This window comes from Furipterus horrens, unplaced genomic scaffold (assembly GCF_987537825.1).
Source record: "Furipterus horrens unplaced genomic scaffold, mFurHor1.1.pri manual_scaffold_2, whole genome shotgun sequence".
NCBI classification, from domain to species: Eukaryota; Metazoa; Chordata; class Mammalia; order Chiroptera; family Furipteridae; genus Furipterus; species Furipterus horrens.
In genome coordinates this window covers 102,624,749-102,650,737 of record NW_028327172.1, presented here as the reverse complement: position 1 = coordinate 102,650,737, position 25,989 = coordinate 102,624,749, and the positions used below count along the sequence as shown (strand labels likewise).

Sequence of the window (25,989 nt, the reverse complement as noted above, 5' to 3'; positions counted from 1 at the left end):
TGTACATATTATCTGAAACATGAAAGTCCTTACATTTTAGGAACGTTGAACTCAGGCTTGATCCATTATATCATATTTTCATTACTAGAAGTTATGTTGTGTTGAGCTCTCTAAGAACATCTGTTAGGTCTGCTTTCAATTCTTCACTCACTGAGCTCCTGTATCCTCTGTTTGCTCCCCTAATTCCTTGTTTAGGCCCTGGATCAGACCTAATTAATCATTTATCTCATACCCATTCTGATTAACAGCCATAAAACATTGAATCTTACTCATACTTTATTTATTGTAATGTGTGCGTTCATATCAAAGTCCCCAAATTCGATCTTCCATGTTCTATGTTTTTCCGCATTAACCTGATCTCTTTCTCTGAGTTTAGTAAAATGATTATATGTTCGAGATAATACCTTAATGAGAGTATTACATGGTATAAAACAAGGTGCAATGAAAAAAGAACCCTAGAGTATGAGATGAGAAACAAAAGACTACTACTTTGCCTCTGTTCTCTATAGATCTTGGTCATATCACTTCCTATCTTTAAGCCACAGTTTCTTCATCTGTAATGACAATCCCATATTCTCTACTGCTTTGCTATGAGAAATACAATAGCAGAGATAGAAATGCAGTAGGACTGTCATGATACCAATAAGGGATATTCTTATTAATTATTTATGAGGCCTTTGGCTGAGACCATAGGAACTTCAACTTCCTAGAGGTAAAATTATCTAACTTTTGATAATCTGCACTGCACCTGAATCTTGGTCTCCACGTGTGTAGACGGGGATAACTGTACCTCATAGAATTATTTTAAGCATTGCATAGACAATATAAATGATTCTTAGTCTGATACCTGCCTGGCCCTAGTAAATGCTGAAAAAAAGAAATAGTAATTTCGAAGAATGGCTGGGGTTTATAGTATGTATTGTCATTACTATTTTATCTAATTCAATTAGATAAATATAAACTGTGAAACTATAATGTCTGAGGAATTTAAACTACTAAAGCAGAGCCTTGATCCAAATTCCTATTTTAATCATTAACTTTTACACAAGGCAAGTAGCCTCAAGAACAGACTGTTAGAGATATTTATGTAAACTAATCTAAAATGTTTCTTCTCTTATTTATATAGCCTATCGATGTAGATGAAGGAAAAACCAGAGGTGATGCCTTAGTGTACATCTCCTTTCATCACCTGATAGGCAATGACCAGAGCTAAGAAAGCTTGTTGTAGCTACAGGGTAAAAAAGGCAATTTTTTCTTGTTCACTTTAGCTCTACATTCATATTTCATGAGTTCAAGTGAAGGGAAACACCCTAGAGAATTAATACTGAAGGTATCTCAGAAATAGTTGAAAGTTGCATTTACAGTCTTCCTTCAGATCTGTGCTTCCAACTTATTTCTGAGAAAAGGAAAGATGTTCGGCTACAATATATATGTTCTAGCAATGCCCATTAACATTTTCTCATGAAGTAAGTTTGCTTGAGGGATTCAGACAATTGGACATTATGTTCCAGCTTAGTAGAAATCAAAATTAATATGAGACAAACACAGTTTTCGCCCTGGCCTCAATTTGCAAATTCATCATCTTGAACCAAACTAAACAATGAGAGAAAGCACGAAAGATTCCAGGGAACTGAAGGAGATCAGGGAACTTGGGTCGGCCCAATCTCCATAAGGTTCAAGCAAACCCCTTTCCTTCTTAGACTGCTTGGGCCCACAGTGGTTTTCATGTCCTTACTTACCAAGGGCTTGGTTTCATCTTCATCTTTGAAATAATACAGCTGATCTCCCTTGAGCACAAACCAGCGGGTATGCCAAGTCTTGACAAAGCCTCCTTGCTTTCTCAGCCACCCACACTTCGTGGCATTATTCCGCCCTTGGCCTTGTTGGGGGTTCTCTGTGGAGTCATTGTTCTCCTCCATTATCAAGCTGATGGACTTTCCTATTCAGCAAACAAAAAAAAAGGAAATTATAAGGTGCTGTAATACATTCAATTCCCCCTTAAACCACTCCTTTCCCTTAGAAAAGAATGAGGAGTGAAAAATATGTATCAACTCACTTGCCAACTTTCTAGAAGCAAACCACAGACCTGACAACATTGTGCCTGGAGAAAACTTGGAGAGAGTTCATTGTGTCTTCCTTAAATGAGCTTGCCAGCTGGGGAATAATATCCCCTTTTTACTAAGTAGAACTAAAAATGAGAAAGCTCTGGAGGTAATGTGTTAAGAAGAATTTTTAAGATTAAAACAACCAATGAAAAATATAATTCTCATGACAATGGGCCACTGTGTCTGGTGTGTACTGACTGGGACCAGTGTGCACAGGCCTGTGATTATTCGAGCAAACACTAGCCTGACACATGTTAAAGTTTAAAAGGACTATTTTTAAAACTTCAGTGGAAGACATTTGTTTTACATATGTGAAAATTTCTCAAGATGTATCTGGACCTCCCCCCAACCACCACCACCACAGTGTATCCCCTTGAGTGTTTCTTCTGCTGGTTAGGAATTAGTGCAGCTGAGAAAGTTTAGAAAAAAATTTTTTTTAGGAATGCTGCTTAGCCAGTTGAATTTCCTTCAAATGTCAGGATTGAGTCATGTGCTCCAGTCAAATATAGGATAAAGAACATAGCAAGGTTATGTGTGAAGGAGTATAAGACTGTACACACTATATATAACAAGATAATTAATTTATCATAGAGAAAAAAATTAATCAGCAGGTGAGAAGCCAAATTGCTACAGTAAGAATGGAGGAGGTAGCTTTCTGGGAGAGCCAGGGACAAGTGGTTAAAAATAAAAGATATTTTTTTGTGCCAAAGGCTTTCTACAAATTCTTGCTAATATTTATTTCCAAGCATGTTTTCAGAAAGTAAAAAGTCCACTCTTACCCTTGCGCCTTTGATGAGGATATAAGGATACAGACTAAGTAATAAAACAGAATACTCCTATTCTGGCATATTTATGTACAAAGTTCCTACTTTTCTATTGATTCCAAAAAACAAGCTATCGTTTTGTCTCATCCTTATTTTCACCCTTCATTTTTCAATTGATGTGTATATACACAACCCTAGTTATAAATTTCATGAAGATTCCATTGTTAGCCCTTAGTTACTTAAGTTTCTTCTTTGAAAGTCCAGGTTAGACCTTCCATTACCGGCCCTTTCATTTCTTTGCCTTCTGTCCTGCCCTCTGGTTGCAGAGATGAAACAGAACTTTGACTCCACATATTCAGGTTTTGTTAATCTCTACGATCTTCTCAGAAGTTCTCTTCCATTGGCATGCATTCCAATCTATCTCTGTCCTTGCTTTTGTCTCCATCCCTTTAAACTACTCTTAAGCTTCAAGTAGGCCTCTTGACAACCACCTGTCTCATTCAATAGTCACTTTTTCCTTTTTTTAATGAAACATCTTTCCCATTAACGTGCCCTCATCTCTGTAAAACATCTTAAAGCTCCCTTTGCTTCTTAAGGCATTTGCATGACCAAAACAACCTACTGCAGGAAACATTCTCCCATTGAGTGTATGCATGTGTGTGTGCAGATTGGGTCATGCCCCCATGCCTTGAGTTTTCTTTGCCCTTAGGGCAGGGACTTTCATCTCTTTTCCTTTATATTACTTGACCCAGTAAAAAGAGCCAAGTAAACCTTCCTCTAAATAAACAATAAATACTCTAACATAATTTAGATAATAAGTACATATGCTTATTTAGACCACTCTAAATAATCATTTTAGGCTGGTATCTAAATTGTTCAAATCTATACAAGTTGCTCTTTCATCAGCACATTTTTATTCTTTGACCAAATACCTTAACTTATAAAAGTCTTCCTTAAAACACCTCCCCCACCCACACCGTGCACAGACACACACACCTAGAATTCATTGCACAACAACAAACTCTGTTTGGGGGGGACCTTCTTTTTCTTTTTTATTTCCTCTTATAATTCATGCTTTCTATAATATTAAGTCTGAAAAATCTCCTCTAAAATTCTTCAAGGTAATTAGCAACCTACCATCAATAATATAAAAAAATACAAGTGCCCACTTTGGTTTTGTCTACAATTAATGCCTTAGTAAAAAAGGTATGCAGATTAGAACATTTCTTATGATTCTTCTTACATAAGTTGTTTACAAGTCTGGTGAAACCAATGACAGCATCTCCCACTAAACTCCTGGCTACAATGCCTGTATTTTTATAGCTTCAGAGTGTATGGACAAGTATTTTAATAGTACTAATTGTAACAGAAATGAAAACAGATTGTGTCATATCTCCAAGAGAAAATAAGACCACTACTATAGCTGGATGAGTAAAACTAAGTTTTACTAAAATAACCATGATTTTCATAGAAAAGTCTTGATATTTCTGCAGAAATTAAATGGCTCAAATTCTATCTTTAGCTATAAAATGATGATGCTAGCCTGAGTCATTTCTAACTATGGTCCCTTCTAGCATTCTGAAATCTACCATCTCTCTAATTCTATAAACATAAGGACGCCAGATATCCTCAGCACTTCATACCATTACTGGCATATGGTGAAGCACCATCAATGTTTGATGAACCAATAAATATTGCAAAAGGTTTGGTGCTAGATATCTAAAAGTGAACATGATCTCCCTCTGAAACCTGATCCTGCCCAAAAGCTGATCTTAGTAAATGGCACCATGATACACACAGATGGAAAAAAAAAAGTGGCCATCTTTGATTCCTGACTCATCCTCACTGTGAATATCAAATTCATCAGTAAGTTCAGAAATATTTTCAAATCCATCCAGTTGGCTCCATCTCCTTTGCCACTCTATAATCCAAGTCATCATTAACTTTAATTAAATGATTCTCCTATCCCCCCAACTGGTCTCATTGCTTCCATTTTTAACCACAAATGCAAAGACATTGGCACATGCTCACATGTATTTTATTCTCCACAAAGTATCCTAAGTGAGCTTTAAAACATTTAATCAGATGATTCTCTACTCTTAAAATTTTGATGGGCAACCTCTCATTATGCTTATTTTGAAATCTAGAGCCTTACTATGGCCTATAAATCAGTAGTCATCTGGCACCTGTTTATTGACCTAACCTCTTAACTTCATGCCACCTACGCCCCATTCCTCCCATTCCAGCACGCGCGCGTGCGCACACACACATACACACACACACACAGAAGCTCTAATGCAATCACACCAGCTTACTTTCAGTTCTAGAAACACCCAAGCCCTTTTTGCATTATTGATACTCACTGATTTCTGCCTAGGTTGCTCTGCCATTTGCTCTTTGCATGGCTGACCACTCCTCATCCTTTAAGTCACAGCCTAAAACTACCTGCCCAACAAGGCTTTACTAATCACCCAGTGAGTTAATAACCCTCTTGTTATTCTCTCTCACTGAATCTGTCCTCTGTCATCATAACCCTTATTTAAATTGGTATTTCTTTAGCTGTTTATGGCTCATCACCCCTCCAGGAGATTGTAAGCTTCAGGAGGCCGAGGACTTGCTTTTCCTCACTGCAGTTTATCCAGTGCCTTTAAAATTACTCACTTGGTATTCAGCAAAAAATGTTAAATAAGTGAATGAAGCTATGTAACAACCACAACAGAATTCATACAAAGAGTATTTTGGAGAGTTTTTACATTGCATTTAGTGCCTTAAGAAACACTATACTTTAAGAGCTTGATTTTTTTCCCTTTGTCATAGGAGACTTCAATTAGCATGAAAATTTAATCTTAAATACAATGTCAAAATCATAAAACTTAAATAACTTAAATGAACTTGAAATGGTCTTTTATGAAGACATGTAACATTCAAAATTAGCACTTTTTTAGCCTTGCAGGAAATATATGTAATCAACTGTAGTTAATCATAAAGAAAAATTTAGTTTACTCATTCAAATTCTCAGAAAATAATTTAAGTGAATCTCCACTGGGAAAGTCTTTCACTGTGGTCTGGCCACGGCAGCTGGATGTTGCGTGAGATTACACAACAGAACTATGAACTAAGGTGTTCAGCAAATCCAACGTAACAATGACAATATAACAATAACATGAATTAATTTTTACTCTAAACTAACAAAAACAGAATTGAAAAGTGAACTGCGTCTTCATATCAGTTTTTGGAAACAGCTTTAATGATAGGTACTGTAACAGAGCTAGGCTTAGAAAGTTGCCATCATTAGATGGCCTTATAACTTTGAATTATTTTCCAGATACCGTGTCACTCCCGAGTCGGACTGCACAGCCATTCTCGGCGGTGCAGATAGACTCTTAAGAAGCTACACCATCGTCTCTTGAGACGGACGGCTGCCGACGACGACGACGATTTTCCAGGTGTGGAAACTAATTTGTACATCACCTTGTATGGTTCTTTTTTGCAACCAGATGGTCTAAGAACACAACAGTACTATATGGTGCAATCTGAGGTGAAATTCATGCTCCTAAAAGAATTTCTAAAACTCAAACAGCCACATACATATGTATTTATAATTGTGACTTCAACAAAGAATACATAAATATGCATATAATCAAAGACGTATAAAAATAGAATGCCATATGCCATAGAGTTGCAGTATGCTGAATTTACCTACACAACTGCATATGTTTAACAAACACAAGAGACTGGCAAAGGAGAGAGCTAGAAAGTCAGAGAAACACTAATAGCGTATGATCTCATATGTGGAATCTAAAGAACTAAATAAACAGACAAAATTGAAACATACTTATAGACATAGAGTGTACTGTTGGTCACCAGAGGGCAGGGGCAGTGGAGGACTGGGTGATAAATGGAAACAGATTGAGATATACAAATTGGTAAATTATAAAATTGTTGGGGATGTAAAGTACAATACAGGGAATATAGTAAATAATATTGTAACAACTATGTAGAGTGCCAGTTGCAGTTCTAGAACTACTGAGGGAAATACTCTGTTAAGTATATATGAGAAGGGAGAGAGAACAACTTAAAAGCATCTGCAATTGCACCACAATGCCTCCATTACACTCAATGAACACATGCTCCCGTAAGTCAGAGGTGCATCCTTACACTCAGGGTCAGCTCCCTGTGCCTCTGTGGGGTATCTCACTATGCAAATGTGATCCAAGTTTCAGAGTTCACATGATTTCACATCTCAGGGTCCTTCAATACAAACTACTCCAGTTGTTCAGTGAAAGAACTGTGATCTATTGCTCCAGGAGAAAACAAAAATAATACTGGCAGATGTGATAAAATACTGCAAGTTGTGAAAGATTCATGTAATTTTCAAGAGTAATTTTGTTCACATCCAACTGTCACCTTTTGTGTTGACATTAGAAACTAACTCCTTTGTAAAATTAAAGTGATTGCACTGTTCAGAAAGCCAATATTTATCTGGATTCTAACCCTTTTTATTTAAGTAAAAAACAACTTTGTTTTGTAGCTGTTGCTAACATGCTGGTTTGTCAGGCATTTGTACATTTTATTATGCTGTATGTCTAAATGCTAGCATATAGCCTTTCTACAAGTAATGGTTCACAAAACAAAAACATAAGCAAAGGATGATTTAACATGTGTGCAGTTGTAAGCATGTGCATACATGTATGTGTGTGTGGTGCATGTGAGTGTATATGCACTGTGTGTGTTTTCTCCCTAGGAAAGAAAATTCCTAAAGGCAAAATATTTGTTGACATTCATTTTTCATTTTTTAAATACATTAACTTCCATGCCACTGGAAGACATGTAAGTATATCCCTACAGATCTGATATTCTTTGATGACGTAAGTAACATAAAAGAGCTTTGCAATTCAATATTCACTGACCAACCTGATTATGGCATATAACAGTCAATCTATGAACTTATAGATTTATTTTCATTATTTTTAGAACATTTTTCAATAACTATAATTGCTTACTTAATTTGTAACTTAATATCCTAAGTATTTAAATAATTTCAGGCTTGCTTTCTCTTTTTCTCTCTCCTCCCTGCCCCCATTGCTCTAGCAGGCACAAGGAAGGGCTATGTGAGCACATGGTGAAAGGTGGCCTCCTGCAAGCCAGGAAGAGAGCCTCACAATCCTGACCCTGCTGGCACCTTAATCTCAGACTTCCAGCCTCCAGAACTGTATGAAAATAAATGTCTTGTTTAAGCCACCCAGTCTGTGGGATTTTGTTACGGCACCAGAACAGATGAAGGCAGTGTACATTTACAAAAAAAAAAAAAGGTACAAGAAAATATTTAAAGAATTAAAATTAGTAGCTTGTTGTAAGGGAACTACTAACTAAAGAAAACTGATGAGTGAAAAACAGTTCATATTTTCAGCCCCTCACTCTCAACCACATACCTCTTCATTTGAAGAATGAATCAAACTGTGGTGCCTCTAAGCGAATGCACACCCTAGGTCTGATATTGTCGAGGACTAATGGAAATTGTTTTAGCTACAGGATAAATTCCAGGAGCCTGAACCTGTTTTCAGGAAGCAACTGAATTTCTTTAAGTACCTTGAAAGAGCTTTGGCTTTTCACACATATTTCTTCTCACTGCCAGGACTTCACGGTTAATGTTGTTGTTGTTTTAATGTACATTCCTTTCATTTTCATTATTTTACTTTTAATTACAGTTAATATTCAATATTATTTTGTATTAGTTCCAGATGTATAGAATACTGCTTATGTACTCATATACTTTACAAAGCATTCCCCTGATATTCCAAGTACCCACCTGACATTATATATAATTATTATAATATTATTGACTATATCTCTGTGTTGTACTTTATAGCCCTGTGATGTACTTTATAGCCCTGTGATGGTTTGGTGACTATGAATTTGTAATTCATAATCCCTTTACCTTTGTCATCCAATCCTCCAGTCCCCTTCCTCTCTGGCTACTATCAGTCTGTTCTCGGTATATATGACTCTGTTTCAATTTTGTTTGCTTATTCTGTTTTTTTAATTCCACATAGACGTGGAATCACATGGTATTTGTCTTTCTCTGACTGACATTTATCTTAATGCCTTCTAGGTCCTTCCATGCTGTTGCAAGAGTTAAGATTTCATTCATTTTTATAGCTGAGTAGTATTTCATTGTACAGAAGTACAACTTTTTTTTTACTCATCCTTCAGCTCCTATCAAAGGCTTCCTGAGTGCCACTGCCATCCCCAATCTGGAGGTTCCCCTTGCATGAGCATTCATTTCACTCTAGACATAATCTTTATCATGTTTATTATGGTTTTCTACACAATAATTCCTTGAATATAAGTACTCCCTGGACACCAACCTCCCCCACCCCCGCCCCTCCAACTAACTAGCATATACTGAATACTCAAAGGTTTGTTGAATAAACTTAAATGGATAAAGGGATGTGTAAATGCATCAGTAAGTCTTCAGGGCCTACTAGAATTGACCCCAGAGGCCTCAAGGCTCCCCAGAGTACAGTGCAAACATCCTAAACATTTTATTATTAGATGCCAATGCAAGGAAATCAGTTCACATTCTCCCACCTAAACCTAATCCTTTAAGCTTTTAGCAATTTAAAGCTAAACTGAACTTCAGAAACTATTGAACAAAGAAAATTCCCGTACGTCTTACTGGTGACACTATGCTTACTCATAATTTGAGTTAAAATTAAACATTTTTTTCTTAAAACTGAAGAGTTTTAGTGTGAAGAAAACGGGAATTGAATAAAGTACAGCAGTCATTAATATAAACTTTAAAGTAGTCACCAGAAGAGCACACCTGGGGGAACTTTAACTGTAATAATTTTGTAAATGTGCAGTTATTTTCCTGAAGAAACACTAAGTATCTTGTTGCTTTATTCATTTAAACTTAAATTGTCCAAACATCAGAAAAGAGACAATATTAGAAAATGATGTATAGGTTAGAATGAATCAGAAATGTCAATCTACATTTTATATTTTAAGCTTCAGTGTTTCCATATTCATTTAAGTAAGAAATCAAAATGACAATATTGTAGGATGAATCATTTAAAAGAAAACTTCTTTGCATTTACTTTGCTTTTATCTTATGGTTAATGCCTCATATTTTGTAGAGAGAGTCTTCTCCCTCTTAATGAGGTTTTAATTTAATGAGAAAAGTATTTTAATATATACTTAGATACGTTCCCCACCACTACATTACTATCGAGGGATTAGTAAAAAAGAGAACCATTGGAACTTTCAATGCTGATAACCTGAGTAGAAGCAAAAATCAAATCAAAACAAATACTTTACCATTGATGGGCTTAAGAGAGAAATGACAGGCACATGGTAATTGTACTGCTCCTCTTCAAGCTCCTGTCAGGCCTTATTAATTAATCACAGTTCTTCTTCCTGCAGAACCTGGATACACTGTCAGATGCCTTTTCAAGACAGCACTCTAAGCAGTCTCAACCCATCCACAATATAGGAAAAGGAGAGGGAGACTCTTAGTTGCTTCAATTCTATAAACAAACCAAAAACTAACATAAAATAAAAACTCAGGTACTCCCAATGAGAGAATGCCATTTGAAATGGGAAAAGAAGAGAAAGCTTCCTCCCTTCCTCCCTTCCTCCCTTCCTTCGTTCCCTCCTTCCTACCTTCCTTCCTTCTTTCCTTCCTTCCTTCCTTCCTTAAACTGAGATAAAACTGACATAACATTGCATTAGTTTAAGGTGTACAGTGTAATGATTCTATATTTCTATATACAGTTATTTGCTACTCAACAACAGGGATACATCCTGAGAAATGCACCATTAAGAATTATTTATTTGTTCAAACATTATAGGGTACACTTACATAAACCTAGACGGTATAGCCTACTATGCACCTAGGCTACAAGCCTGTACAGGACATTACTATACAAAGCAATGAGAGATGAAATCAAGCACAAGAAAAATGATGCATTCAAGAGATGTGGTGGACATAAGATATATTAGGCTACTGCCAGTGTAACACAGCATACTGTTTTATAGCAAACTTTACAAGTAGAAAGTACACTCTAAAATAATGATGAAACTATAGTAAATACATAAACCGACAACTATTTGTTTACTATCATTGTATGGTACAAGTATTTTGTACTATACATAATTATGTGTGCTGTACTTTTATATGATGGGCATCACAGCAGGCGTATTCACAGCAACATCACTACAAACATGTAATATGCTGTGCTACAATGTTAGGATGACTCTGTTATCACTAGGCAATACTAATTTTTCAGCTCTGTTATAATCGTAGGGGATCGTGGTTCGTTGCATCTATCCTTGACTGAAATATCATTATGTAGTGCATAACTGTATTGCAAAATGATTAGAGTAAGTCCAGTTAACATCTGTGACCATACATAGTTACAATTTTTTTCCTGTGATGTGAACTATCAAGATCCACTTTCTTAGCTACTTTCCAATATGCAATTCAGTAATATTACCTATTGTAGCCCTGCTGTACATTACATAAAAATATGAAATGCTCCATGAATTTGCTTGTCATCCTTGTACAGGGGCCATGCTAATCTTCTGTGCCTTTTTTCCATACACAAGGACAAAAATCATCTTTAAAAAACAAAAGAAGAGTTAATAGCTTGCTGACAGCTCAAGGATGGTGACTGTCATTGCATCATATGATCACAAAAAAAACAGATTTGAAACAGAAAAAAAGTAGAAGTTGAATGTCCCTTATTTTGTATTAATTAGTCCAATCTCTTACTTGACCTGTAAAAATAGGATCAGAGAAGTGTCTATTCAGGTCTTTGTGAGGGCCCATAGACATGAAAAAATGCTCAAATCACTAATCATCAGAGAAATACAAATTAAAACCTCAGTGAGATATCACCTCACACCTGTCAGAATGGTCATCATCAATAAATCAACAAACAAGTGCTGGTGAGGATGTGGAGAAAGGGAAACCCTAGCTCACTGCTGGTGGGAATGCTGTCTGGTATAGCCACTGTGGAAAACAGTATGGAGGATCCTTAAGAAACTCCCTTTTGACCCAGCGATTACACTTCTGGGAATATACCACAAAGATCCCAAAACACCAATAAAAAACATACATGCGCCCCTATGTTTACAGCAGCACTATTTACAATAACGAAGATTTGGAAACAGCCCAAGTGCCCATCAGGAGACCAGTGGATAAAAAAAGCTGTGGTACATGTATACAATATAATACTATTTGGCAGTGAAAAAGAAGAAACTCTTACATTTTGCAATAGAATGGATGGACTTAGAAAGGAGGTGGTGGGGACTGGATGAAATATGGTGAAGGGGTTAATGAAAGAACATCTATGCATGACCCATGGGCACGGACAACAGTGTGGGGACTGGCTGGGAACAGGGAGAGGGTGGGGCTGGGTGAAGGTGGGGAAAGGGATTAAAAGCAGGAACAACTATAACAGCATAAATAATAAAAATAAAACCAAAAACATGATTTCTGAAATAATAAACCTGTTATTTTAAGCAAAACAAAAAGGATCAGAAACCTGATTTTATAAATATCTCAATGTTTAAGCTTTTATGTCCCTCTCCTCCCTTACTCAGAGTTCTTGAACAGCTGTCTCAAGAAACAAAGAGAAGAGGTTTTCCACACCTGAATCTGAAAGGTAATGGGATTGCAATACTCAAAGGACTGGGAACAAGGGTAGCAATAAAGGAGAGGTTTAGTACATAGTGGGAAGGGTGGAGGGGGTCATAACTAAATGAGTGAAATGCTGGGAAAGATGGTCAGGCTCAGTTGTGGGAGAACCTTCTCAGCTGGGTCTTCTTCTCACAACAGGGAAACAACTGCTGAGTCTGTTACAGAATTCCTCCATCTCTGTCCCCTCATGGTCACATTTTTTAAGCTCAGATAAAACCTTGTCTGAACTACTTTTAATGACAGATTCCTTCAGTGAGTCCCACCCAGGTACATCAGATACGTTTTCCATTACGCTGTCATTTCAAGGCTAAGGGGCCAGCTTTTTATTCAATCGCACTTCAGAGAAAATACTTCACCAGAAGGTAACTTTGTCTGAGATAATCATTAGTCTACAATCAATTCCATGTATTCCCCTTCAAATGCAAGCCATAAGGTACTTAATGATTTCCAATAATGACCTCTTTGTCAATTAATCCTGTGGGCTGAACGTCATCAGCCTTATTTTATAACCTCTGGAAAATTACTAGGCACTCAAAGTATATAAATCTGTCCTAATCACTGAACCACAGTTGCTCTCCCACTGGTTTATTATATTGAGTTTCTGACAATACAATTTTTTCATTAGAATTTGAGGAAAGTGGGGAAGTATCAAAGTGAAAAAATCTGACTGTGATTCCACTTTATTCACATTATTGTGGACTTTGATGTGTTAAATTTTGATCTTTAAGGAAGTGCCATTATTCTCATATAATTAGAACATATTGTAGTTCTTCAAAATATCTAATTAATTCACCCTTTAGTTTGAGGTAAACTGAATAGGAACTTAGCTTTACTGCATTTGAATATGTTTAATCAGCAGTACAGCAGAGAATCAAGATACTATACATAGAAAGCCACTTTTGAAAAATAAGAAGCTTGGTAGAAACAAGATTTCTGGAATGTCCAGAAGGCTATCTTTGGGGACCCCTCTCTCCTTCATGCCACGTTGTTTCTATGGGTAGCACTATCACACTGCCAGAGTGTGGGTCTCTACTTGATCACACATAAGTCCTGAGCTCCCTGCAACAGTGACCAGCTCAGGGAGTGGGCATGTGACTGAAGCAGTGCCAAGTGAGGTCCTTTCTTAGGTCAGCTCTAAAGACACTAGCAAGATGAACATCTGAGGCTGACAGTGGTCATTTCCTCTGCCCTGCAGAGGAAAGCTTTCTGCAAAATGAGGCCCTTCAGAGACAAGCAGATATGAGAGGAGAAGGAAGAGAGCCCTGGAATATCCATCCTAGTTCTAATTCCTGAAGTCCTGGCCTTTGAGTACCATCCTTTGATCCTATGAGATATATCTTACTGTTCCCAGCAAAGTGAACAAAAAGAATTCCTTGTTGCTTAATCTCATTTGAGTTACTTTCTACCCAAAAGAGTCTTTACTAATACCAAGGAAAAACACTTAGAAATATTTCTGCAAAAAGTTTCTTAAAATAATGGATTCTAGATTTATAACTCAAAGAGCTTCTTCTACTTTGCATCAAATAAAAAATTAATTCAAGATGAATATTAAACCTAAATTCAAAACTTAAAACTTATAGAACATAGGAAAACAAATTTACAACCTGAAAGAAGAAAGTTATTTTTTAAAAACATACAGAAAGTAATAACTATAAAAGTTTACAAATTATACTTTATTGAAAGTAAAAACCTGTTCGCCATTAAAAAATGAATAGACAAGCCAGATACTGTCAGAAAATATTTGCAAAACATGTATCTGCTGAAAGACTTACATCCATAATATGCAAAGGATTCCTACAACTCAATAATAATAAAAAATTTAGAATAAAGGAAAAATTATATAGACATTTCACAGAGAAAAATATACAAATGACCTATAATCTCACAAAAAAATCCTAGCATCATTATATATTAGAGAAGTGCTTATTAAGATCTAAGGACATGCCATAACATAAACATTTGAATGGTTCACATTAAAAACTGACAGGTAACACCAAATATCGGTGAGAATATGGAGCAACCAGAATTTTCATACATTGCTATTTGAGAGTATATTATAACCACTTTGACAAAAGTTTTGACAATATCTCATAAAGTTGAGCATTGGACTTAACAATTCCAATCTTAGATGTATAAGCAAAAGAAATGGAACCCATATGTTCATAAAATATTTGCACCCGAATGTTCATAGCACTTTTATTCATATTAGCTGCAACTAGAAATAACCAAAATGCTCACCAACAAGTGAGTATATAAACAAATCATGGCACAACTGTACAATGACATACTCCTTAGTCAACAAGTACCAAATATATATAACAAGATGGATGAAATCCATAATTATTATAATGAGTAAAAGAAGCCAGATACAAGAATATACATTTCATGACTCCATTTATTTGAAGTTCTAGAATAGGACAAACAATTCTATGGTTATAGAAGTCAGAAAAATGCCCACTTTTGAGGGGTCGGATATTGACTTTTAACGGGCACACAGAACTTTCTAAGGTTATAGAAAAGCCTCTTTTTTTATGATTTTATTTATTTATTTTTAGAGAGTGGAGAAGTGAGGGAGAAAGAGGGAGAGGAACATTGATGTGCAAGAGGAACATCGATGGGTTGCCCCGCACACACCCCCAACTGGGACCTGGTCCACAACCCAGGCATGTGCCCTGACTGGGAATCAAACTGTCAATCTTTCGATTTGCAGGCCACCACTCAATCCACCGAGCCACACCACCCAGGGCATCCTTGGATCTTGATGGGATATGAGTTACGTGAGTGTAGACATTTGTCTACAAACTATATCTGAGATTTGTGCATAAATTATGTTGTTTTAATAACTTCTATTCTTCTTTTCAAAAAACTGTGAATAACATTGAATTCTATTTCATAGGTTTGCTTTTTACTGTGGTATGGGTTAATGAATATGAAATTACCCTTTGTGTATTACAACTTGAGCAAATAAATACAATGTTGAACATAATGGGAAGCCAGGTTTCTCACTATTGGAAAATGAAGTTACAAATATGGAAATGGGAAGATAACAATGTATCATGTGGTTTGAGAATGGAATTAAGGATATCAGTATGAATTTATGGTGCCCAACATGGTGATCTGATTTACACATACATAGTGAAATGATGACTATAGTCAAGCTAATTAATACATATATCACCTTCTCACATAATTACTGTTTTGGGTATGTATGATATCATCTGAAATCTACTCTCTTAGCAAACTTCCAGTATTCTGTAAAGTATTAGGAACTCTAGTCATCAAGCTGTATATTAGATCTCTAGAATTATTTATCCTACCTAACTGCAATATTATACCTTTTGACCAACATCTCATGGTTTTTAATAGGTAGATCCATAGATATGGAAATAAATATAGACATTCATTTACTAATGCTGTTAACTGAGAGGGCCTAGAAATAATGACACACCAGTAGCAATGGATAAATACACCTAGTGTCCAAATCTTAACTTGTGAATGCCACATACTTTGAAATAGAAGCAAGATTACTTGGATAGTAGTGTTTAGTCAGGAAAAGTATAAAATATTCCTAGAATAATATGTGCTGAAAAGGAGGGAAATACTCAAGAATTATGTGGAAATATCAAAAGGACAGTGAAGGTAGTTTGAAGTAGTTTTCACTGGCCAAATATGAGACAATTAGAGAATCTGAATAAATAATGACAGTATAGATCATAACCATAGAATAAAACAATACTACATCACTTCTATTATATATAAAAGATATAATAGATAATCAAGCAATTAAACTAATAAAAAGCATGAGAAAGTTCTTCCTTTCAGTGTAGTGTCAATATAATGTCAGTATAATGGATGTAAAAACTAGTTGTAAAATTTTGGTGTGGAAAAGATATTTACATAATCTCCAAGTACCTCTACAAATTAATCATTATTTAGAGGGAGTGAAATAGTAACTTCACTGTGGAGAAACTTGGCAGATCCAATGAAACCAAGTTACATCATCAATGTAATAAGCTATTGTTATGTAACTCCTGTTGTGATGCTCTGAGAAGGACACACTATCTATCACTTCTGTGGTAGTCCTGCCGAAATGCATGACCTGAACCTAATCATGAGTAAGCATTACACAAACCTAAACTGAGGACCATTCTACAAAGTAACTGGTCTGTATTCTTCAAAAATCTCAAGGTCAAAAAGATTAAAAAAAAGAGAGAGAGAGAGAAAGGACCGTTCCAAATGAAAGTACAATAAAGAGACATGCATGATCCTAGTGTGGATCCTAAGTCAAGGGAAGAAATAGAGCAAGAGGGCATTATTGGGAAAATTGATAAAACTGAAATATAAACCTGGAATAGAAAATATTACTGTATCAGTGTCAAATTTTCTCATTTTGATCATTGATCATTGCAGTTATGTGACAGTGTACTTGTTCTTAGGAAATACATACTCCAGTATTTATAAAGGTGCAAGATGTCTCTAATTTTAAACAGTTCATAAAAAATCATAAATAAACAGACAGATATATAGCTAGAATGATAAAGCAAATGGAACAGGATGCAAACAACTGGTGAATTTGGGTAAAAGGGTGCTTAGGAGTCCCTAGAGCTGGTCTTGTAACTTTTCTACAAATGTGAAAGCATTTCAAAATAAAGCATAACAGAACACATAGGGCTTACTGTAAGACAACAAAGAAGAAGCAAGTGCTGTTTTTCACTGGACCACCACCACTAGGTTTCAAGTATGCTATTGTAACTGAAAGGGTATTAATTACACTAGAAGTTCATAAACTTGGCTTTGGAATTAAAGTTATCTGCCCTAGAGAAAGTCATTTACTTTCTTAGCTTCAGAACTCTGAGCCCCAAAATCAAATGGCTGAATAACTATTTAATATCTAAGATTTCTGCTAATCATAAAATGACATGATTTTTAGAAATTGTTAGCATTTACTGACAGAGGTAACATGATTAATAGGAAGATTTTCTAGTTCAATTACACGTAAGACTTCTAAAGTTAAAAGGATGATAAATAGAGCAGAAGTCTTGTTCTATTCCTGGCCCTCATAATTGATTTGCAATGGAGTTTTAGTTTTATTTTTTGAAAATGTCATGCCTTAATTTAGGAGACTATAAAAACCATGAACTACCACTGAAAATCTATATATAACCTCTTTCCTTGTAGACAGAAATATTTTACTTGTTTAATAAATAGCATGTAGTGTTTACTATATGCTCATTATTCTGATACATATGTGTATGTGTGCATATGTATACATACAAATGTAATAGTCACAAAAAGTCTATGAAATAAGTATGATTATTATCCACTTTACAGATGGGATAACTAAGGTAGTGAAAGGTAGTTATGGTCCTACTGACAAGTGGCTGTTTAAAAACAACCTTGTATTCAAACCTAGACAGGTGGCTGCAGAGACTGTGTTCTTAACCACTCCTCTACAGTGTCTCTCAAATATTACATGAAAATAAACACTAACATTGAACAGCCCATGAATTAAAAAATTCCATGAGAAAAGTGATACTGAATTATAAAACTATTTATTCTTTATATTGTATACACAGTCTCCTTTTCCAGATCTAATCTATTCTTGATATTTATGCACAAATATTCTGTTTTGAGTTTTCTATTTAAATTCTAATACTTGGCAGACCCTTCTATGTGAATCTTTGGTGACATTAATTTGCTACTCTTCCCCTTCAGCAGCTTGAGAGTGGTAAATTGAAAGAGCTCAGAAGCTGCTGCCTGTCTCTTCTCTGCAGAGGCCAGCAATGAAGCCCAGCCAGGCTTTAGCACACTGCATATTCTCAACTTGATGTGGCAGTGGGGCCAGGGGGGAGGGGGGCAGTTAGCTCATGTTCTTGTCGCTTTATGAAGAGAAAATCAGCAATAAAAGTGACAAATTTCTTTTAAAGAAACAATAGAGCATGGTGTCATTTTAGTTGGAAAAGTACGAAGTTTTAAGTCCTAAGGATTTTATTACAGCATGACTAACACATCTTCCCTCTCTCCAATATCAGTAGCTGCCTAGTTAGCTCAGTTAAGCCTCCCTAGATTCTGGAAATTACTCATGCTAATCCCAAAATAATTTTCATGAGAATCAGACTGGTGGCAAAAAAATAAAGCTGAACAACTATTAAGTAAGGGTGCTTTTAACTGGCAGTAGAACTATCTGATAGAGAAGACAAAGACATGACAAGAGTAAGAGTTAAGAGTCCATGATATTTTAACATGTCTGACATATTACCTTGCAAAAAAATAATGACCAATATTTATACATAGGGCTTGCCATGAATTTCAGTACATAATCTGAACTTCATAAATTCCATAGAATCCATATAATTCCATATAAGCCTTAAAAAGTAGGACGATATCTGTGTATATAGGATCCAAGAGGCTGAGGTGACTTGCTCAAGCCATAAACCTAGCAAGTATCTGAGCAGGTATATTTTTTAACTCTGAATCCTGAAGGGTCTTTTTTTTTTCTTTTCCTTTTTTACCCACTGAAATACAGTGCTTCATACTTATATCATTACCTGATACAGACTACTGACTTATACTTCCTAGCATTCCCCTAAAATGAAGGAATGAATACAGTAATAACGAAACCAAGAGTAAGCACTTAAATATTTATCATAGCTTAGCACTGTTATAAAAATGTTTAAGACAAAATTAACAGACCATTGAGAAAATATTCTACAAGTATTTACATTTCATAGAGCTGTTTTAGGATTTCATGAATTTAATTATAAAATGGAGACATTACATGAAGGGTGACAAAATAATTCTAGTATAGCACAACTTAAATTATAATATTATCAAGTGAAAAAAACATTTTAAGAATTGTAGAAAAAAATCTGCTTTCTAACATAGTTATGTAATGTCACACTCAGGTTAATATGAAGTCTAGTTATATCTTTTATAACATGAACAGATGGCCAATTTCCAATTAATTAGAAAAATAATCATATTTATCACCAAAACTATAATCAACACAATTCAGGCTTGCTTTGAGATTCAGAAACCATTTAGAATCTTGTAGTACTATAAGGTTAGTTATCAGCATTCTTATTATTTACAAAATACTGACTAACCCAGATTCAATCATCATTCTTTCCCAGCTATACCAACAGTTAATGATATCATTCTTTCTACCCTCGTGACTAAAATATTTTTAATCCCTTTCATTCCCTCTATCCTACCAGCTTTGTTCTATTCTCACCATAACCACTTTGCCTCAGTTTCTATCCCTCAGTTTCTTGCTTCTAAGGACCCCTCTCTCAATGCTACTGCCAGACTGATGAACCTTTCACAGCTGCCAATGGCATAGCACATCATTTTGAAACTTAGTCTTATTTTCAAGGTGTCATAGTCTGACCCAGTTTACCTTTCCAAATTATTGTTCATTAATCCCTCAACAAGCATCCTGTGAAGAAGTCATCCAAATCTGCCTACTTAATTTAATCCAATCATTCAGCACTTATTCTTACCTCTTTCTTCTCGTAAACTAGGACAACTAAAATCATCATCATCATCATCATTATCAACATCATCATCAAAAGCAAACATATATTACTTATTATGCATGAGTAAATATCATAAGTGCTTTAGGCATTTTAGCTCACATAATCTTCATAACAACCTTGTGAAAAGATGCCATTAGGAACATTCTCTTTTTGCAGCCAAAGCAGTCAAGTAAGTCATTCAAGGTCACACAGCTAGCAAACTGCAGGGCCAGAATTCTAACCAGTTTGGTTCAAGATTCTATATTGAACCACTATATGTATATGCCTCTCAATTAATACAATTAATACAATTTTCTTATCATCAGTTTCATAATTAGCTATTATTTCACATATGCTCCTTTATCCCTTTAATAAAATGTAAAATCCTCTACATTTTATTTCTTTGAGAAGTCCCTTAATATTAGATATACAGTTAACTTCAAACAAATGTCTCTAAGAAAGACCATTTTATTCAAAAGAATAAATATATAAAAGCAAAGATTCAAGGATTATGATGAGTCAAAATGTATAGAAGTAGATCTCCTGTCACTAATAAAGTCCTCTGAACCAGGACTTGCCTGTAGCAAGAGTACTGAGAGAATAAAGACTGGAGCATGTGCTAACAATGGCGGCCTGCAGATTTTTACATCAGGGACTGCAGGACAGCCACAGCTTGCATGAGGGACCAAAGATCCTGGAAACTTGCTTTGAAGCTATAGTTGCCCAACAGGTATACTTATTTAAATTGTAGGTTGTAAATCAATAAAATTAGCAATATTCCCATACTCTCTACATAAGATTAAGAAAACAGAAATGACCGATATTAAATTATTATTCATTTATTAACTATGGGGAAGGGTGGAGAGTACCCCACTAACCCCGCAAAATTTTATATTGTCATTAGTGACTGATCATGCTGATGCCCTGAAAGAAGAATTAAATAAAAGTTTGAGGATACTTAGAAATTTAGAACAGTCAATTTTCTCACTTTCAAATGAAAAATATAACTTTTTGAAATACAAAACTCTTATGCAATAAAGTACAACTCAGCAATAAAAAGAAACTAATCATTAATTTATGAAACAACATGGATAGTTCTTAAAAACATTATGCTAATCTAAAGAGCCAAACACAAAAGAAGAGATATTGTTGTGAAGAACTGTGAAGGACCTGAGATTTCCCTTATTGTATAAGCTTATAAGTTTCATGAATGCTGGTAGAAGACACTAGTCTCCTGAGTCAAAGAAAAAGGACTTTATTACTCACAGCAAGAGGATTATCCAGAATATCACACCTGCATAAACTGTGGATTATGTTATGGGAGCTTCGGAAACCTGAATCTATTATAAAAAACAGTAAGCCTGTCTGCCCTGCATAATTACAAACCCACCCTCTTCTTAGGGAAAAGACATTATCTCTAATTTCCAAGGTTGTTCACTATACACACACCTTCAGAAAAGTCCTGAACAAAAGCAGTCGGTATCTCTGCTCACAAGTCATTCAGAATCAAGAAGTGTCTCCTAATACCAATATATTTTCATTCATATAACATTTCTGGAGTAGTAGACAAAATTAGTCCATGGTGGGAAAAAAATCAGAACAGTCATCTTTTGGAGACAGAGATAACTATAAAGGATCACAAAGGAAATACTGTATATATTTTGAATATTATATATGTTATATATGATGAAAGAATTATTATATATTTTATATAGGGTGATTGTTACAAAGGTATACATATTTGTCAAACATCACCCTGTACACATAAAGGTAATGTAAATTATATGTAAATTGTGGAGATCCAAGATGGCGGAGGAGTAAGTGGAAGCTACACTAACCTCCTCCCAGGACCAGTCTGGATTTACAACTTAATTTTGGAGAAATCATCTGGAATAACCAACGGAACACTAGCTGGAAAGAAGTCTTATAACCACGGAGAGACAGAAAAGGCCGCTACATCACAACTTGATCGATAGGGAGTGCGGAGACGTGGAAGGGCTGGCTGGGCTCACACGGGTGGCAGCTGAAGGGACTGAGAAACAGCTCAGCAGCCGGGGATTCCCCCTGAGAAGGGCAGGGTCTAAACTCCCAGCTGGGCTTCCCAGCCTACAGCAACAGAGGGGAAAGTAAAATAGTATCAGCTGTGAAAAGTGAAAAGCCACAGGGTTTCTTGCTAGCCGGAGAGAAACAGCAGGAGAAAAAGAGCTCTTAAGTGGATCACATATGAAGATTTTGGCCACCACTTACCCTGGGCTCAAGCAGAGGGAAGGCAGAGAGGACTGGAGACACTTGGGGAGAGTTTGGCACGGTGGCTTTGAGGGGAGAACTGGAGGAGCAGCCAACTGGGTCCCAGTGCTGACTCATCCCCAGTACTGCAGGAAAACCATTCCCCTCCAAGTGGCGTCAGCCTGAGGGGAAGCAAAAGCCGTGCCTACAGGAATTAAGCTGCAACACCCACAGTCCTTAAGCCTGACAGCTAATCACAGATTGAATAGATTAACAATTAAAGAAGACAGACAACAGCAGTAGATCCCTGGAAGTCTCCAACAGGCTGCCTAGGGTCAGACTGGTACATGATCTGACACCACCAGAGGCAGATCCAGGAAGTGCAGATCATTCTAAGAAGCACCAACAAACAATAGGAGTCACAAAAATGGGGAGACAGAGAAACAACCTCCCATCAAAAGGAAAGGCAGAATCCCCAGAAAGAGTGCTAAATGAAATAGAGGGGAGCGAACTATCAGATATGGAATTCAAAACATGGATTATGGAGAAGCTTAAGGAGCTCAGCGGAAACTACAAAGAACTCCAGGGAAACTACAAGGAACCCCAGAAAAACTACAAGGAACTCACAGAGAATTACGCAAGCATGAAAAATGACATAGAAACTATCAATAAGAGCCAGGAGGAAATGAAGAATACAATCTCTGAATTGAAGAACACAGTAGAAGGAATTAAAAGCAGGCTAGAGGAAGCAGAAGATTGGATCAGCGAGCTGGAGGACAATGTACACAAAAACTCCCAGACAATGCAACAAAATGAAAAAAGACTGAACAAGACTGAAGAGGTTCCAAGACTGCTGCAGGAAAACATGAAACGTAATAATATCCGTATCATAGGAACTCCAGAAGGAGAAGAAGAAGAACAAGGGACAGAAAACCTCTTTGAAAAACTAATGACAGAAAAGTTCCCTCACATGAGGAGAGAAAGAGTCACACAAGTCCAGGAAGCACAGAGGGTCCCAATGAAGATGAACCCCAACAGGCCCACCTCAAGACACATCATAATTCAAATGGCAACATTCAAAGACAAAGAGAGGATCCTAAAAGCAGCAAGAGAGAAACAACTAATAACATACAAGGGAGCTCCAATAAGGCTATCATCAGATTTCTCAGCAGAAACACTACAAGCCAGAATGGAATGGCAAAAAATATTCCAAGCAATGAAAAACAAAGGCCTACAACCTAGAATACTATACCCAGCAAAGCTCTCATTGAAAATGGAGGGTGAAATAAGGAGCTTCCAAGACAAAAGAAGGCTAAAAGAATACATCTCCAGCAAACCAGCAATGCAAGAGATGCTAAAGGGTCTGCTCTAAGAAGATAAAGAAACAGAGAGAGACAGAGAAGAACACAAGTCGTCGGCAGCCGTCCGTCTCGAGAGACGATGGTGTAGCTTCTTAAGAGTCTATCTGCACCGCCGAAAATGGCTGTGCAGTCCGACTCGGGAGTGACACGGTATCTGTCTCCTCCCGTGTTGAATCGACATCTTGCGATGTCGCTGGAGTGTCCTCTCCAGTGAAGCTGAAGCTACAGAGCCTGGGCAGGGTGATATGGAGGGTCTGCTGTTGCCCATGCAGCAGACGCCCCCTCTCTTCGCAGCTGAAGGGTCCAAGGGAAAGACGGAGTCAATACAGCTTGGCTTCAGGTGCGCCGCAGGAGTTGCCGGTGTTGACTACAATGTCAAACCGCCTTAGGGACTCCGGCTCCGGATTTTCTGTCGGGGTTTACTCCCTTAGCCTTTCCCCTGAAGAGGTATGCTGCAAGGCAGCGGAGGTTTTTTGGAGTCAGAGTTTTCCTTCTCTGATGTGCCCTGACTGGAAGATTGAACCAGCGACACTTAGCTCGCAGGCCGACGCTCAATCCACTGAGCCAAACCAGCCAGGGGATAGAACACAAGTACAAAGGGGAAAAATGACAATGAATAAGTACTTATCGGTAATAACCTTAAATGTAAATGGATTAAATGCTCCAATTAAAAGACATAGGGTAGCTGAATGGATTAGAAAGAATGACCCATATATATGCTGTCTACAAGAGACCCACCTTAGAACAAAAGATCTACACAGACTGAAAGTAAAGGGATGGAAAAAAGTATTTCAAGCAAATGGACATGAAAGAAAAGCCAGGGTAGCAATACATATATCAGACAAAACAGATTTCACAGCAAAGTCCATAAAAAGAGAAAAACAAGGGCATTTCATAATACTTAAGGGAAAAATCCATCAAGAAGATATAACCCTTATAAATATATATGCACCCAACTTAGGAGCACCCAAATATATAAGGAAAATTTTGAAAGACTTCAAGAAAGATATAGACAGCAACACACTCATAGTAGGGGACTTTAACACCCCATTGTCAACAATGGACAGATCTTCGAAGCAAAGAAACACCAAAGATATTGAGGCACTGAACAACACTCTAGATCAAATGGACTTAGTCGATATATATAGAAGTTTTCACCCCAAAGAAGCAAAATATACATACTTCTCAAGTGCACATGGAACATTTTCAAAGATAGACCACATGGTAGGACACAAAACAAGCCTCAACAAATTAAAGAAAATTGAAATTATATCAAGCATCTTCTCAGATCACAATGGCTTAAAATTGGAAATCAACCTCAAGGAAAAAATTCAAAAACACTCAAACTCATGGAGAATGAATAACATGCTATTAAATAATGAATGGGTTAACAATGACATCAAGGAAGAAATCAAAAAGTTTCTGGAAACTAATGATAATGAACACACAACAACCCAAAACCTATGGGATACAGCGAAAGCAGTCCTGAGAGGAAAGTTCATAGCAATACAGGCCTACCTAAAAAAGCTAGAAGAATATCTAATAAAAAATTTAATCCTACAGCTACAAGAACTAGAGGAAGAAAAACAAGCAAAGCCCAGAGTGAGTAGAAGGAAGGAAATCATCAAGATCAGAGCACAATTAAATGACATAGAGTCTAAACTAACAATTCAAAAGATCAACAAAAGTAGGAGTTGGTTCTTTGAAAAGATAAACAAAATTGACAAGCCTTTAACCAGGCTCATCAAGAAAAAGAGAGGACCCAAATAAATAAAATCAGAAATGAAAGAGGAGAAATCACAACTGATACCACAGAAATACAAAGGATTATAAGAAATTATTACGAACAACTGTATGGCAAGAAATTTGACAACCTAGAGGAAATGGACAAATTCCTGGAAACCTACAGTCTTCCCAAACTGAATCAAGAAGAAGCAGAAAGTCTGAATAGACCAATAACAGCTAGTGAAATTGAAGCAGTAATCAAAAAACTCCCAGCACACAAAAGCCCTGGACCGGATGGCTTCACAAGTGAATTCTACAAAACATTTAGGAAAGAACTAACTCCTTCGTCCTCAGACTATTCCAAAAGATACAAGAAGAGGGAAGACTGCCAAACTCATTCTATGAAGCCAGTATAACCCTAATTCCAAAACCAGGTCAAGACACAACAAAGAAAGAAAACTACAGGCCAATATTGCTGATGAACATAGATGCTAAAATCCTCAACAAAATATTGGCAAACAGGATCCAGCAACACATTAGAAAGATCATACACCACGATCAAGTAGGATTCATCCCAGGGATGCA

The 25,989-nt window shown here is 36.5% G+C and overlaps 1 protein-coding gene and 1 pseudogene across 1 annotated transcript in view; both read right to left on the bottom strand.

The window, feature by feature from the left end:
- ARHGAP24 (Rho GTPase activating protein 24) overlaps positions 1-25,989 on the bottom strand; it is a 638,162-nt gene that overhangs the window by 517,372 nt on the left and 94,801 nt on the right. The window contains exon 2 of the mRNA XM_090266255.1: positions 1,740-1,939. Coding sequence (XP_090122381.1) covers positions 1,740-1,919 — 180 coding nt within the window. The 5' untranslated portion in view covers positions 1,920-1,939. The remainder of the gene's footprint in view (positions 1-1,739; positions 1,940-25,989) is intronic.
- Positions 11,395-11,495, bottom strand: LOC150019201 (U6 spliceosomal RNA; annotated as a pseudogene).